Source organism: Hippoglossus hippoglossus, chromosome 13, assembly GCF_009819705.1.
Source record: "Hippoglossus hippoglossus isolate fHipHip1 chromosome 13, fHipHip1.pri, whole genome shotgun sequence".
Classification (NCBI taxonomy): Eukaryota; Metazoa; Chordata; class Actinopteri; order Pleuronectiformes; family Pleuronectidae; genus Hippoglossus; species Hippoglossus hippoglossus.
The window spans coordinates 2,482,642-2,499,236 of NC_047163.1; the positions used below are offsets into that span (position 1 = coordinate 2,482,642).

General features: G+C 42.2%; 4 protein-coding genes across 9 annotated transcripts in view; 1 reads left to right on the forward strand and 3 right to left on the reverse strand.

The window, feature by feature from the left end:
* Positions 1-16,595, reverse strand: part of LOC117773272 (spectrin beta chain, non-erythrocytic 1-like) — a 750,817-nt gene that overhangs the window by 609,248 nt on the left and 124,974 nt on the right. The window lies entirely within an intron of this gene.
* The window catches only part of si:ch211-14c7.2, a 432,059-nt gene that overhangs the window by 249,028 nt on the left and 166,436 nt on the right, over positions 1-16,595 (reverse strand). The window lies entirely within an intron of this gene.
* Positions 693-5,934, forward strand: ckmb (creatine kinase, muscle b). The gene is made up of 9 exons (XM_034605121.1): positions 693-866; positions 2,130-2,242; positions 2,507-2,603; positions 2,830-2,984; positions 3,846-3,978; positions 4,090-4,261; positions 4,698-4,821; positions 5,048-5,237; positions 5,397-5,934. Exons 2-9 carry the CDS (start codon positions 2,150-2,152, stop codon positions 5,573-5,575), a joined length of 1,143 nt encoding a protein of 380 aa, XP_034461012.1. The 5' UTR covers positions 693-866; positions 2,130-2,149; the 3' UTR covers positions 5,576-5,934.
* The window catches only part of mark4 (microtubule affinity regulating kinase 4), a 38,021-nt gene continuing 29,116 nt past the window's right edge, over positions 7,691-16,595 (reverse strand). The window contains exons 15-18 of one of the 6 annotated variants that reach the window (XM_034605076.1): positions 15,853-16,119; positions 14,166-14,248; positions 10,870-10,914; positions 7,691-9,081 (exon numbers count right to left, since the gene is read on the reverse strand). In XM_034605076.1, coding sequence (XP_034460967.1) covers positions 9,017-9,081; positions 10,870-10,914; positions 14,166-14,248; positions 15,853-16,119 — 460 coding nt within the window. In that variant the 3' untranslated portion in view covers positions 7,691-9,016. The remainder of the gene's footprint in view (positions 9,082-10,869; positions 10,915-14,165; positions 14,249-15,852; positions 16,120-16,595) is intronic. The other 5 variants (XM_034605077.1, XM_034605074.1, XM_034605078.1 and 2 more) reach the window with 5 other exon arrangements.

Genomic DNA, 16,595 nt, shown 5'->3' on the forward strand with positions numbered 1-16,595 from the left:
GGGTGATTTTTTCCATGAGCCCAGACTTTTATATTAGATACAAACCAACAACATCCTGAACAACATCAGGACGAACGTCAGAGATACACAAGATACACACACTCGTGAAAAAAGAGACTGGATCGTAGGATTTGCCAGACGTCTTGAGTCTGAACAGCCGCTGTGTGTCGCTTCATGAGATTTGAATAAGGCAGCAGCGACACACACCTTAAACTCACACACACACTCTGTAACATCGACTCACCAGAGACACACGTGTGAAACATGAAGGACACATTGTGCAGATGAACAGCACGTTCCCAAACCCCGAGAGACAACATCATAAAGTTTAAAACGTGGGTTAATCCTGTTGTTAAAGAGAAAACCTTTAATGATATCCTACATTTGCATTTAATTGAATTCTACTGCACTGAACACACTGGACACAGTTTTCATTGCATCTTTTACACAACACTCAGAAGTCTCATTGAAAAGCCCATTGACAAGAGACTAGTAGGACTTTATTTCCACTTATGTGAGTGTGAGGATGCATGTTCTGTTCTACACTGGTGTTTGCTGCAGGCTCCAGGCAAACAGCTACGAGCAGGCAGAAGGTGAAAGGTTGGACTGAGCAGCTGCAGCTGTTGCCTGGTCTCTCGTCTCGAGTGTTGTGTGATGTACATTCTTGCCTTTTAGAAACTATCCCGGGGACAGAAGACCCCCTGTGGCCAATCAGACCAGGGTACCCCGAGCCCAGCCAGCCAATAGGGATGGAAGTTGGAGTATAAATGCTCTGGTTCATCACCTGGTAGAGTTGGGAAACCCTTACATTTGGTGGATAGGATCTGATCCCGGGATCTGTTACAGCTTTCTTTTCTCCTAAGCAGGTAAAAAGAAAACAGATGCTTTAATCTGCCTTTTTGATAAATCCATGGAAAAGTGTGTTTTTTTTATATGAATACGGACAAAAACTTCTTCCTGACAAAATCCCCTGAAAAGAAAATGGTTCTAAGAGGGGGAAGCGTTTTGAACCAAATATCTGTCTCACAGATTCCCTTTTGGTCTGGATTTCTCTGAAGCTTTGTGCATTTTTTTCCTGATCTGGAAAATCTACTTTAATCATTCTTCTACCAGTGAAACTTTGGCTTTTATTTATTTATTTTTCCTTTTGAAAGACTTGACCCCTGGTCTCTTGGATGTGGGTCGCAGTAGTCCACTGATAAAACAGTAGCAAAGTGTCAGGCTGTGAAACAGGCAGGAGCTGCATGTTTGAATAGTGCAGGAGCGCTTGATTTAGTCATGGAACTCGTGGAGCCATTTGTGAGGCATGAAAGCTTTGACCTTTAGAGCACCAGGTGTCATCGGCCAACTGCACCTCAAGCAACTGACGCAAACGAGATTTGACCTCTGTCTGACAGAGAGAGACTCAGAAATAGATACAGAATGACGGCTGGTAGTTGTAAATCTTTTCCTGAGCTGATTCTGCAGCTGCAGCTCTGTGGATTCCAGATTTACACTTTGACTTTCATCTGAAAGTAGTTTAGTGAGTTTAGGATCACAAGGTCCCCGAATTAATAGTGTTTGAGTCAGAATAGTCAATAATATGTTGCTTCTTTCTTCAGACTTTCTCTGTTCACTTAAATCTTAAAGGATTAAGTAGTGGTTGAATAAAAAAAAAAATTCATTGTAATCTGCTGGAATCTGTAGCTCCCTTTAGAGCGGAGGGGAGGGGGGGGGGGGGGCACAGTTACACTATTAATAATCTACGCTGTGAGGAGGGTGGGGGGTTGCAGCAGAGGAGGCCGACTACGAGACAGTCAGAGACAGGACAGCTGTCCTCAGCATAAGAAAGAAAGAAAGGTCAGACAGAATGAGAAGATGTCTCCTCTTCACCAGACGACTCATAGACAAGGCCCTTGAAAAACTCGGTGAAATGCCGAACACCACATGTGGTATTTATCAGATCACTGTGTTGACATTTGAAGACATTTACCAAATCTATTTTATCTCCAGTAAAAGTATAAAATCCCTCTTTTTCAGGTCTTAGATATTCTTCTGATTGAAGTGACTGAACACGATTACACCAGATCCTCCTGGATCTGCAGATTCAGAAAAATAAAAGCTCTTCTCTTTTCCTTGTCTCCTCTCAGACGGAGTAAGAATCGCAGCCATGGCGAAGAACTGTCATAACGACTACAAGATGAAGTTCTCCAAGGACGAGGAGTTCCCCGACCTGTCCCTGCACAACAACCACATGTCCAAGGTACAGATCCCACTCTCATGTTCATGTCCACATGCACAAATAATACAGACACAAGTGCCAGTAGCTTTTAGAAAGACATTATAATGTCACTATGCAACTATGCAATGCAATTCAACAATTCTAAATAAACCTCGGGTCAGATAAGTCACTGAAACCATGAATATTTTCATTGCTGATTTTGAAACCCCTTAAATTTTGTGAGCGCTTGAAGTCATGTGGCTGTAAAGTTGCTGACCAGCACTTTGTGTGTGTCACCTGCTGTAGGTGCTGACCAAGGAGATCTATGACAAGCTGAGGGGCAAGTCCACCCCCAGCGGCTTCACCGTGGATGACGTCATCCAGACCGGTGTGGACAACCCAGGTAAGAAAGAGCGAGGATTCAGGACTCACATTAACTTTAGTATTCACTATTAATTGCTAGGATTGTGGATTTGCCTCTAGAATCTATTTGTACCTAAATTATAAAGTGACATGAGACTATTTATCATGTTTTTATCAGAAGTTCTCCTTATTGTCTCCTTATTTTCACACAATCAAATCTTGCTAGCAATGTTAGCGTCTTCCTCACGCTCCCTCTTGTTCCACAGGTCACCCCTTCATCATGACCGTGGGCTGCGTTGCTGGTGATGAGGAGTGCTACGAGGTCTTCAAGGATCTGCTGGACCCCATCATCTCCGACCGTCACGGTGGATACAAGCCCACCGACAAGCACAAGACCGACCTGGAGTTCGAGCACCTGAAGGTGAGAGCAGACGAGCATCATGGTATCGTTATAGATCAGCACTGCTTCTTAAAGAAGGAAGGAGCCCAATAAGTTTACTAACTAAATTGAAAGTGTTACTGGAAACCTTTATGTCAAGTTTCTAACTTCTTTTAGTTCGGGCCCGAGCACTGACGGTGGGAGGCCCTCTTGAAATTGTAAGGATTATTCTTATTATAGTGACCCAAATGAATTGGATTTTGAGGCTTTAACATGCTCAACTTCTTACCAAACTTTGCAGAAAATTAGAAAGTGGTGAAAATGTACGTATTCTGGAGTAATGTGAAATGGGCGTGGCAAAATGGCTCAACAGCGCCCCCTGGAACGCAGCCCCTAGGTTTCCCTTTGACCGATCTTCACAAAAATCGTACTATATTTTATATTTTATATATATATTCATATATACCAGTTGCACAAAAAAGGCGTTATGGCGGAGCGTTATGGAAAAACGCAACAGGAAGTCGCCTATTTTTGACGTTACACGTTCGATCATATCAACTTTAAATGACGTCATTTGATCATTTGATCGCTCTCTCCACTAACTGCAACAGGCTTCAAAATGCATGAGCTCGGGCACGTTAGTGCTACAACGTTATATTTATATTTTACTCAATAATTTATTGAGCCCATAAATTCTACAGAATCTGGCAGACACGTTTATAAACACTTTTTACTCCTTCAGATATTTTAGTTTTGTATTATCTCATATAAAGGTCGATATATAATTAACTTTTACAAAAGTTAGACCGTCTCCACATGAGTGAAATAAGCAAATTTGTCAATAAGAGATAAAAAAAACAGAGAATATTCATGTGTTTGTTGTGTTTTTCTGTCTCCTCTCAGGGAGGTGATGACCTGGACCCCAACTACGTGCTGTCCAGCCGTGTGCGTACCGGCCGCAGCATCAAGGGATTCACCCTGCCCCCCCACAACAGCCGTGGAGAGCGCAGAGCCATTGAGAAGCTGTCCATTGAGGGTGATTATCAAACTGATCCATCAATCTCATGTCTTTACTAACACTCCAAATGTCTTTATGACGTAACATGTGTTACAAGGGACTGACTCTGTCCTCTGCCCCCCCCTTCAGCCCTGGCCAGTCTGGATGGAGAGTTCAAGGGAAAGTACTACCCCCTGAACGGCATGACCGACGCTGAGCAGGATCAGCTGATCAATGATCACTTCCTGTTCGACAAGCCCGTGTCCCCCCTGCTGACCTGCGCCGGAATGGCCCGTGACTGGCCCGACGGCAGAGGCATCTGGTGAGAAACACAGACACACACTGGAGAGAAGGTCTGACTCCATCGGGGGTTCTCCCTGTTTAGAAACTAAAAAGATGATATAATCAACAGTGAAATTAGGTTCTGTGGCTCAATCGAAACACAAGTACACACACAGTCGTACAAACCAAACAGAAACGACCACCATCTGTCTCTTTTCAAACATCTGTTAAAGTGTGTCATGAAAACACAGTAATCACACACACTGCCCCTTCACCCCAGTGGGGGGGCCAGCCTGTAAATCCATGTCTGTGCAGCTCAGTGCGTCACATGATTCACATGTTCACACTGTCGTTTTGTCACAATTTCTACTGAAACTGTAAATTATATTCATGCAACCGTGTGGAGTCAAATGACAGATTCTTATTTTGTCCTGAATGTAAATCAAGTGAAACTGAGCTGATTTCCTTCCCCTCAGGCACAACGATGACAAGACCTTCCTGGTCTGGGTGAACGAGGAGGATCACCTGCGTGTCATCTCCATGCAGAAGGGAGGCAACATGAAGGAGGTGTTCAGACGCTTCTGCGTCGGCCTGAAGAAGGTAACGCACAGAACATCCATGCAACATAAACAGTTATGCAGAAAGAATAATTCAAGTAGGAACATAAGAGAAGAAGCAGTTCTCTGAACATTTGTATATTGACTTTTTATAGCTGTTAAAAATTCATGAAGTTTATTTGTTTTCTTTCTTCACTGTTAGAAGACAGGTTTATTTTGAGGATATATTTGAACCAAAAATGTCGTCTTCTCTCGACTTTGCTGTGCAGATTGAGGCGATCTTCAAGAAGCACAACCACGGCTTCAGCTGGAGCGAGCATCTCGGCTACATCCTGACCTGCCCCTCCAACCTGGGAACTGGCCTGCGCGGTGGCGTGCACGTCAAGCTTGCCAAGCTCTGCACACACGCCAAGTTCGAGGAGATCCTGACCAGGCTGCGTCTGCAGAAGCGCGGCACAGGTACTGGAATCAATCATTCTCCAAGCTGACGACAGATTAGTGTTTTCAGAGAAGCTTTGAAAGTTTGAGTTTGTACCAGTCACAGTACATCCTTCCTCCCCCTCCTCTTCCTCCACTGCAGACAGGGGACTTACTGTTGTCCTCCTCTTTTCCCTCCAGGTGGTGTGGACACAGCCTCCGTGGGGGGTGTGTTCGACATCTCCAACGCCGACCGTCTGGGCTCCTCTGAGGTGGATCAGGTCCAGATGGTGGTTGATGGTGTCAAGCTGATGGTTGAGATGGAGAAGAAGCTGGAGAAGGGAGAGTCCATCGATGGCATGATCCCCGCCCAGAAGTAAAGTGGACAGACAACCAAGGATTGAATAACCGTCTGTGTTTGTTTTTTTTATATTATAAAAAAATGAACGGTAATATTGTAAAGTTATTTTACTGGTTAAAGCCAACTGGCTACATTCTTACTTTTTTCATCACTCCTCTTTTCTTTCTTTCTTACCTCTGTTAATCTCACTCATCTTTCCCCCTCTCCTGCTTCTTCTTGCCAAGTTCCTGTAACTTTAATCATCTTCTCTGTAACATCCTGGGATCAACCCATGCATAGTCTGGTCGTGGCTATGTATGCGCACCAAAAGAAAAACAAATTTTTTTTGGTTGTAAAATATAACTGGACAATTAAACAATGCCCCACGTAACAATCAAAGCTCCTGTCTCACGTTGTCTTTATGGGAAACACGCACGTATGCATACAGAGCAAACGTATTCTGCTCATGTTCACGCTGATAGAACACAGAACACAAACACGCCCTCTCTCTCCAACATTGAAGAAAGTGTTAGAAAAGATTCCTGGATCTGCCGCCTTATTCGAATCTGCTCCAAAATGTTCTAGTCCCAGACATCACCCGTCCACCAAGTTTCAATAAAATCTGTTCAATAGTTTTTGCGTAATCCTGGTAAAAGAGAAATACAGCAACGAAAACATGAACTCCTTGGTGGAGGTATAAAAACAACAAACCTTTAGAATGAACTAGTTGAAAAAGCATCATACGTCTCTTTTAATACTATTTTCACTGGACACACACACTTCACTACAATTCAATGATGGCACAAATAAACCGGTGGGACGACACATCAAATCCATATCCGAGGAAAAAGAAAAGACAAAAATATGAAAGTTGAAAGTCTTTATTTTTGTGTCACACATTATTTCTTAGGAGACATGCAGGATTGCAGGTCAATCATTTCTGTAATTTCAGCCCATAAGTTAAGTTTTGTTTATAACAGCGACAGCTTCAAACACACTATACAAAGCACAGCCCTAACTGGATCTAGAACAGGTTCAGAGAGTGAGGCCCAGTTGTACGCAAAAAAAAAACTAGCCCTAAATCACAGCTTCACATTTTCAGACAGTGGACGTGGCGGCAGCTGAAATCTCCCATCAACACGTGAACCTCACGGCCGTAAAGATCACGAAGCATCTGCGGAAACATCTCGACTTCAGTTTGCCATCAGTGTTTTGTTCGATGCTGCAACGTCAAAAATGCACATTTTAATTGTATAATGGTTTTTAAAGAAGAACACAATTCGATTTTAGGGGGCGTCTCGTGATCGATGCAGCACCTGGCGGACTCGGTTTCTGATTGTTTTATGAAACAATCACTCCTGCTGATTGTTTTATTATTCGAATTAGATCTGGTTTTGCTGTGGAGAGCGAATGATGCCAAGAAGTCATTATGGGTCTGTACATGTACGTAAAGGAAATAAAGGCTTTCAATGTTTAAATTATCAATTTGAATGTGGGAGTTTTAACAGTTAAAACAAATTTAAATGCAGATGAATTTAACACACATCACATCCCGACTAAAAAGGCAAAACAAAAAGTGCTTGATGATTTGAACAACATATCAGAAATATAAAAAATGAGCCATATCAATTATTTTTCAAGTCTGAATTCTGGACCTTGGGTCTGTATTGCACTTCACCTGAGGGACGAGATGATGAAGGCCTCCTGACAGGTGACACAGTAGAGATATGACAAAGTGCTACCAGGAGAACTACGTCAGCTAAACCTCCATGTATTCTAAACCAGTACGAGTTACATATATTTATTCATTTTAAGTGAAAACTTTGAGAAACCAACAAGTTAAGTCTTAAGTCATGTTGGATCAGGTTTCATTCATTGTTTTGAATTATTTAATATCTGCCTTTCTTGTTTCTGTATCATTCAGTGTTAAATTACAATCACACCAGATAAAAGCTAAGATTAGTCAAGAATAAAAGCCACAACATTTGACCGGTGATCAAATTGAAAACTTGTATTGGATGAGAAATTTAGATTTTTCAGTATTTGTGGCACTGAAGAATAAAAGCATTCGATATGTGCTAAAAAAAAAGTTTATGTATTTGAGCTGATATTAGTTCAATAGAGTATTGGTTTTATAATAATTCATATTAAGCGGCTCTGTTGTTTGTGTACATCCAGATTAGAAACTGCTGTAAAATAAACACAGAGCTGAGAAATCCTGTTGTGACAAAAAAAAGAAAATATGAACTCAAACTGTGATTCCAGGTGCAGATCCAGATTTTTCCAAACCAACAAAATGTTTTCTGTAGTTTTCAAGTGTTAAAAAGGATTTCTGCTTGTTGACAACATGTTGAGGAACAGATCTCGGGGCCAAGTTCAGTATTTTTAAGACGCAGAGCCGAAGCTCAAATGATCAGGTTCTCAACCTTTCAGCTCGGGTCCTGTTTCATTAGGCAGCTTCACTCGTCTGTAAAATAACTCACCTGCAGAGAGGACAACACTTGACCAGAAATGGTGCAAACACCCAACTGAGCGTTAAAACAGGCTTTTTCCAAAGGAAGGGCAGAGAGGTGGAGGTTCTTCATTCAGTCTGTCACAAGTCTCTGCAGTTCTGCATGTCTCCCTCTACAGGCCAGAGGTCAGACTGCGCCCTCACTACATTAAATACGTGGCGGCCGCTTCCGAGGACGACAACAGATGTCAAACCTCTGCCCATTTCAAAAGCATTAAAGAAAGAAAATAAACTTAATACAGAGAAAATCTAAAACATTTCTTTAAATAGCAGCTCTTTAAACGGGAATGATGACAAATGTGGTACAACAGGAAAAAACAACATTAACAACAACAAATCCTCAGTCTCCATCACTCAACACCATTCTTATCATCAAACATGAAATCGTGAAGAAAAAAAACAAAACAGTTTGACTCCATGGGCTCACATAAGATGGAGGTGGTGACATTTTAAGCAGGGGTCGTAGGTCACTGACATCTCCAAGGTCAAAGTCATCATAAGTCTGCCGATGGCGTCTATCCATGTCTGTGCATCTGTTTGTCTGGCTGTGATTGGTGGCATCAGAGGAAGAGGGTCTTTGGTGGAGGCGAGGCATCGCTAGCCGCATCACATGAGGTGGAACCCAGGGAGGAAGAGGAGGCGATGCTCTCTGCCATCTCCTCCTCCTCCTCCATCAGTTCTGCCCCGCCTCCTGTCGCCCTCAGAGCTCCAGCTCCTTGGACACTTTGGTGGCGATGTCTCTAAAGGCTAACGGTGCCCCCCACAGGCGCTTGAACCTCACACCGCTGCTCTGGCCCAGCCCGCTGGGCAGCTGGCAGACCTCGGCCTCAAACGCCACCCGGGCGCCGGCTGCTCCGTGGGTACAGGACAGGAGGAAAGGCCCTGCCAAGTGGACCTGGCAGCCACAGCCCTGCGCCGCCTCACGCAGTGCTAGCACCACCTCGGCCGGGTCGCGGGGGCTCCGCACCCTTACATCCCAGCCGCATCGGGGGGTCCGGGGCTCGGCCGCTTTCTGATGCCCAGATAGATGGCGACTGGAAGAGGGGGAAGAGCGATGCAGATGAGGGAAGGAGGAGGAAATGTATGAGGGTTTAAAAACAGAGTGGACAAAGTGAGTTGGTACAGGATGTTTACATAGAGGAGAGAGTGAAAGGTGGGACAGTAACAGAAGTGGGTGAGAGCAGGAGAGAAGATAAAAATAAAAGAGGACGGACAAACAGAGGTAACGATAAAAGAAGTTCATGTGTGAACCAGGTGGATGTGAGAAGAGATAAATGAAGGCAAGAGTAAGAATGTTTTCAAAGTTGTATGAGTGCATGAATGGTTTGGGAAAGGAGAGAAAGGAAAAAATAAATTAATCACACATTATTTTACTTTGACATTTTGCTACTTAGGTCCACAGAAAAGTTCACTTGTATTTTCTATTTATTTTCATTACTACACAGTGGATTTACAACAAAGGGAAACCTGAAACAAATAAAATAGAATCACACCTAACAACAACATAACAAGACTTATTATAATTCCTTTCTTTTCTTTACATCAGGATGGTCTACCACAGGGAGCCGTGCTCAGCACCTACGTCCACACCACACTCTGTTAGCTAACAGCCCCGGGTGCTGCTGGTTTACCTGCTGTTTTTAATCTGAGACTGACACTGGACTGGAGCAGCTGAGGCTGAGAGGAAGTACACACAACACCTTTAGCAACACACTGATAAACTGAGGCTAATTACCCTGAATTAAAACAGAATAAATAAGAGTCTATACCACTGATAAAACCTTGGATTCAATATTTTCAAAAGCCTTGAGAAGGATTTTGTTGATTCTCTATAAAGTATTTTGGCATTTAAATGAAACCAGTAACAATTGAAAGTGATTTTAAAAATGCATGTGCTTGTCGATGTGAATTTCTGTTACATGGTGAAACTTTAACTTTTAATCCAATCAAAGTTTTTCACCATTAATAATTAAGTTGTGTTGTTGTGTATGATGTTGATCCGCTTCTGGTTCTTGATTTCACAAGTTGTACAATGGAGAAATGTGCACGTTATTTTGTTTGAATGAGACTGGATGTATCAAAGCTTTTTCCATGTATTATGTGCAGGGAAATTAAATTTGAATGTTCACATGTGAGTGGTGTGCTCAGATTATAAAGCACGATGGAAAAAAATTGAAGCGAACATGTCTGGGGCGGAGCCAAATCATGTCAGGTTAGGTGATAAAAGCCTGATTAAAAACTTAATGGATATAGATAATAAGTGGATCAATTTATCTCTAAGAATGTGTTGAAGATTATCACCAGGAGATAAAGATTCTGACATCGTGTTCCCATGATCACTTCATTCTAAACAAGTTGGATGCAGGCTACAGGAGCTGGGTTAGCTCCTCTGGGGTCTCTCTTCATACTGTACCTTTTATAATCAGGGGGCACTGAGCAACTTCCAGAAACTAAAAGAAGTACATGGCTCAAATAATAGCATTTTTGGGGGGGATTTCTTCAAGTCAGCCACCATATTAATACATTTATCACAGAGTAAAAAAAGGCGTTTGACAACGGCCTGTTAAAAATATTCATAAACACAGACCAGTAGTGAATTAACTAATGCAATAACACTCTCGAACACAGTTAAGGACTAAACTAAAAGTCGTTAAGTACGTCTATGTCATGGTGACACTAGGTTATGTCAAACCTAATTTGGCATCTCTGCGTTTACTTATTGGCCAACATATACATACATATACATCATCTCTGTCTTATCTTCCTGGATTATATATTATGTGATGCGGCTGACACAAGCAGGTTTTCATTTTCAGACTCACCTTGTGACCGGAGATCTGCTGATTCTCTCAGGTTCGTCTGTGACCCTCAAGAAGAAGAAATATGTATCTGTTAATAATCAATCATCCAATAACACTAACCCCGCCCCCTCCACCCATCACTTCCTGTTTTAATGCCACAATCAGGCGCACAGTTCACGTTCAATCACGTCAACGAACGACTACAACACAGAGCATGACAGCTGATCTTCAAACCACAGATGGATCCACCTACACTCACTACACAGGAACAGAGGATGGATGTGGAACAACAAAATGTCAACATCACCAGCGAAACAAAATGAAGGTGAAGGGAGTGAATCCACTTGTTACAGTGGTGGACACGACTCACACAAATACTAATCTAATGTAAAGAGTTACAGGGAACACCTGCCTCGATATTATTTTATGGTGTCTCCCTATATACACAGAATTGAGCTCGTGGCTGTTGAAGGATGCTTTGAATGACATTTTAGAGGCTGTGTTATTGCACTTCCTCTCTATGGTCACCAGGGGCTGCTGTTGTCCTTTTCTGTGTGTAAACCGAGCACTTTCTCCCATCGACCTGGCAACCTGATCTCCATTCCAGGAACTGGGGGTGGGGGGGGTCTGGACCAGCTCACAGTGAGATTTCATTGATAGATTTTTTTTTCTCTTACTGAAAATGAAACCTAGTCTAATCTGGCCCCGTCTCTGACTCAGGAGCTGCTGCAGCGCGGTGGCTGTAATTAGGTCTAAATACATGTTAAGACTCTGTGACTCAGCTTTTTGACTGCGTCATCTCTCTGAAAGTACAACCAGAGATCCCTGGTAATCCATGCAGATCATCACTGAGATCAGCATCGATAGATGAATGTTATATGAAAGGATCAGTTGGGAATTCCTGATTGATTAAGAACATTTAACCTCTTTCCAGAAACCAAGCTGGGAAAATATGACTCAATTAGCCATTTATATTCAGCCTGTGTTGGTAATTATTTATTTAGGCTGCAGATATTTGTTTTCTTATTATATATATATATATAAAATATATATTATCCAGTAAACGGGGGCAGAGGTTTGGATTTTACCATGACCTGCACTGGTATAAATAATTTTGTCTCAAGGCCATTATTGAAATATATTGTCAATTCACATCTTTACTTTGTTATACAGCTGTGATCAAATAAATATTTTGTCTGGTTTATTTCTTCCTTGTCGAGTTAAAGAGAGTGAGTGAGTAACATTATATCTCTAAACTGCAGGAAGTGTGTCAGACTGAGACATCTGTATAAAGTCTGAGAGCTGAGAGAGACAGCGAGGGCTGGAAGGCACCGAGAGGAGGAAGAGTGGAAAGTGAAAAGAGGAGGGAGAGAGATCGAAGTGAAAAGAGAGTAAGAGAGAGAGTCAGAAAGAGAGTGAGAGACGGACAGAGAGGACAGTGACAGTCTAACAGAACGATCTGCTTGAATCTTGAGGGAGAGCTGTGCAAGATCCCTGTTTAAGAGAAGGATAAATCCTGGTTATGTAACTAATCCTGATGTAAAACGGCAGTGACACTGGGTCAGTGAGTCGGGATGACTGGTGCAGGCTGAGATGGTTCTGCCTCTGCACAGCGCTCAGACATATGCTGCGAACTATTAATGTCACAAGTTCCAGACTGTTATGATGGAAACTGATTCCTGTTCACCGGTTGCACCTTTTTCACCCAGAAATGAATCCTGAACTCACCTGTTATATACTGTTTACTATATTTACTTTTCTTAGTGTTACAAAGCGAAAGTTACTTACTTGCTACACTATTGACCATCATATGCAAACGGGGAATGTTGCCTAGGTGACCACAAAGGGAGGTGCAATTTAACCTGATATGAGTCAACACAATCTCAAGAGACTGATACAACGTCTATACATGAAAACTGCAGGTATTCATGAAAATAAATTTAATTGGCAACTGTTTTCTAACCCGAACACTAATTTACAGTTTTTGTTTTTCCACAATCCCTCAAATTAATCCTACTTTAATGATCATTTCTGGTCTCTGTGTAATGTTGGCTCGACAGATTGTGACTGACTTACACCTAAAGCAACACAGACATTTAAAGGTTTTAGATCATGGAGACTTTTATTATATCAATCTGGAAATATGTAAAAGTGGTGCCACAATGTCTATGTTTGACCAATTATACCTGGAGTTCGAAATATTTGTCCCTACAAACTGAACATCACCAGTTCTTCATTTTAACAGTGATGGCTTTGTTAACTCTCTCTCTCTTCATCACTACTCTTCATCCTTCACCTCCTGCCTCTGCCTTGTATAAAACACCAATAAAGACCCATCCCCCTCTTTCCTGCCCGTCTCGGATCCTCTGCTCCCAGAGATCCCACAGCTCTTCTGCAGGACGGCTCATTTGTTAACAGCATGGACAAACATATGGTGTTGATTACATGACTCAGACTCGTACAGTTGAGCTGTAATAAGTTCACATACCCAGGGGAACACACAAATAGACACACATCTTCATGAGGATGCTTATTCTACAAACAGGGTGTGTGTCTGTGTCAATGTTGATTTTCCTGTACTGACATGAGCTAATCTCAAAAAAGGGAAAACATCCAAGGAAACAATTAACCAGGCCCACCCCCTTATTATGGGCTTTGCTGGAAGCAGGTGATGGTGCTGCGCCACCTACAGCCTATAATGAGAACTTTAGCATGAAGCCCAGCCAGCAGAGACACAAGCAGTCAAGACAGACAGACAGACAGACAGACCGACAGCGGCTGATCAGAGTTTCAGTCTGAACATACTATTTAGAGATAAAGCTGCTCTAGGGGAAGAAACTAACAACTAAATTACAGGCACAATACTGGATATTTTCTGTTCAATTAAATTTAGAGAACAATCACCATAAATAACTATAAATCTGAGGCTATGATTGATGGAACAATCTGTGCATTTAAAAAGAATGATAACGATATGTGCTATGGAAAATGTAAAATATTTATAAACTGAATTTTTATGTCTAGAGAAATTGAGGTTTATCCAGTTCAGCTGCAGATTTCCTGGAGCCACAAACCTGCAGACTGAATTTAACTCGACTCGAATACATTTCTTCCTGTTGAGAAGCTTCACCTCAGATAAATGTTTGTATAACTCAACTCCAACCTGCAACAGACAGACAATGAGGAGCAGAGGGGATGATGATGCACTAGCAAGCAGACAGACAGACAGACAGACAGACAGACAGAGTCAGTCAGTCAGTCAGTCAGTCAGTCAGACAGACAGAAGCAGCCAAAAAACATGGGAAAGGAAGACTTACTAACTGTTTTTGTCCCCTGTGGGAGGGTGCAGCCCGACATGGACTTGTTTGAGCTCTGACGTTTAGTAGGGTCAAGAGTGACCCTAGGAGCAGAGAGGAAGAAGAGGAGATGAAGAGAGGAATGGTAAAATATCAGCAGAGTCAGAGACATTGAATGAAAGATTAAAGCCAGTGAGAAGGAGGGGAACACGACATAGTGAGGAATGACAGAAAGAAGCACAGGTAGAGGAGGCAGAGAAGAACAAATCAAACTGTGTGAACTGTAGTTCAGGAAAAAGAAGGATAGAAGATCGGCAGGTGACCGGCAAGGAAAAGCAAAACTTGTTAAAGAATCAAACAATCAAATAAACAAACAAACAGTTAAAGCAACAAGAAGCAGCCGAGAAGAACCGACTGTGAGAGACAAACTTTATGTCTCCTGATCAGCAGACCTGGGTCTAACAGCTGTTCAGAATTTTTCACCAAAGGATTTAGTCTTGATGAGAGAAACCGAAGTGTTCAAGTTGCATGGGTTCATTTGAAGTCTTAAAACTGTGGAGTGTCTGTCTAGTGGAGGCAAGCAGTGAGTCGCCATAGCTTCCAGTAAACCGTGTGGTTCCCACTGCCAGATTACCACTCAGGGCTCTATTTTAACGATCATGGTCGAACACTCATGGTGCAAATGCCTTTAGGAAGTGTACAAATCCACTTTTGCTGGTTTAACGGTAGAAAAAAGGTCTCTGCAGCAGACACATGACTTTAAAGAGTTGTACTTAGCCTGTTAATTAATCATGGATGAGTTTAGGGGGTCAGACAATCAGAGAGCCATCTCCCATTCGAGTGTGTAGGTCTAGATGCATGTGACGATCTTTAAAATGAGCCTTAACATGCCAACAGTCTCCTTTACCACACCTCATTTTAATACCAAGAGCTCAGATTGGTGCAAATACATTTGTTATTTCCACAATGTGACCACCACATCAGTCTGAGACTAGAACAGACATGCTGCTTTCTGCTGAGTGTAAGATTGAGCCCTTGGTGTGACTTTGTAACATTAGAAAGTAACATGTCATTTGTTAAATTTTTTTAAATTACAAAACTACACCAAAACAGGTGAGTAGAAACAAATCTAATCAGTTTTGTCATCAATAACTTTGTCTTTACTGTTTCTGAGAGAAACCACATGAAGGACACCACCTGTAGTTTGATCCAGTTTTATTTCCCGTTTCCTCATACTGGAAATATTAAATACAGCTGCTGGTAGACACAATACCAAAAAAAACTATTAGACCCAGGTCTGAGATGAATAACAGAGTCCGACGGCTTCTGAAAAGCTTTAAATTAGAAAAGGAACGCTGGGAGGTTAGTACATGTTAGTGAAGAGACGTGAGAGGCAGCATGTTTAGCTAAATGCTACAAGCCTGTTAACATACAATCTGTCATCACTTCAACAACATTGCATGATTTGGGATAATAATAATTTATAGTAACAAACACCCCTTGACAAAACTTGCAAAGGTTTGAATGAGCAATGAACTGTTAAACTTAATTTATCATCAATTTCTTTATTTCTACCAGATATCCTCTTTCCTCTTCCACCTTTAGTCTTCTATAAACAAAAAGCTAAACTCATTTATTTCCATGCTAATCTATCAACTGAGGCCATGAAGAAACCTTTCATTAATTTCTTCCCGACTTCTCCCCTTACCTGCGGGTCAACTTGGAGGTGAGCTTGCTGAACAGGTTGCCTGTGGCCCGGGTCCTGGCATGGGCATCGTGGGGTGGCGTGGGGGTCGCTGGGCGAGCATGAGAGGGAGGACGACGGTCCCTGATCTGCCCTCCGTGGAAAGTGCTCCTTACCGTGGATCCCCTGGAGAGGCGGGAGGAGGGTGTTGAGGATGAAGAGGAGGCCCCAGAGGCGCCAGCGATGCTGTGGGTGGAGGGGGAAGCAGGGGGAAGGCGATGGGATAAGGTACTGGTGTGTTGAAGAGGGTGGGGGGGGAAGGAGAGAAACAAAGAGTGGTTAGTTACAAACAAAATCATTTTGATCTCTGCAAATGCAAGAACTGGGCAGGAATCGTACACATGTGCCTTAAGATATTCAATGTGCAATTTTCCAAAACTTCCCAGTTGTCCTATTTCACAATGTTAAAGAAAGTGAATAAAAAGATCCTGGATCCGCATAAAGTTTAATTCATTCTATGGGTCAGTAAAGAATGAATTAAACTTTGGGAACTTTCCTTCGACTCAGTTTCTTGGTCATCAGTATAAAGTATTTTGGGAGTAATCCTAATAAATAACAAACAAACAAAAAAACAAACAAACAACTTCTTTGGCAGAGATGAAAATGCTTGAACAGAATAAAGACACAAATTGAGATAAAGGGTGCTCTTCTGATTAATTATGCCACTTTAATATGTCTCTTAATTATGGAGGGCATGATCAGGACAA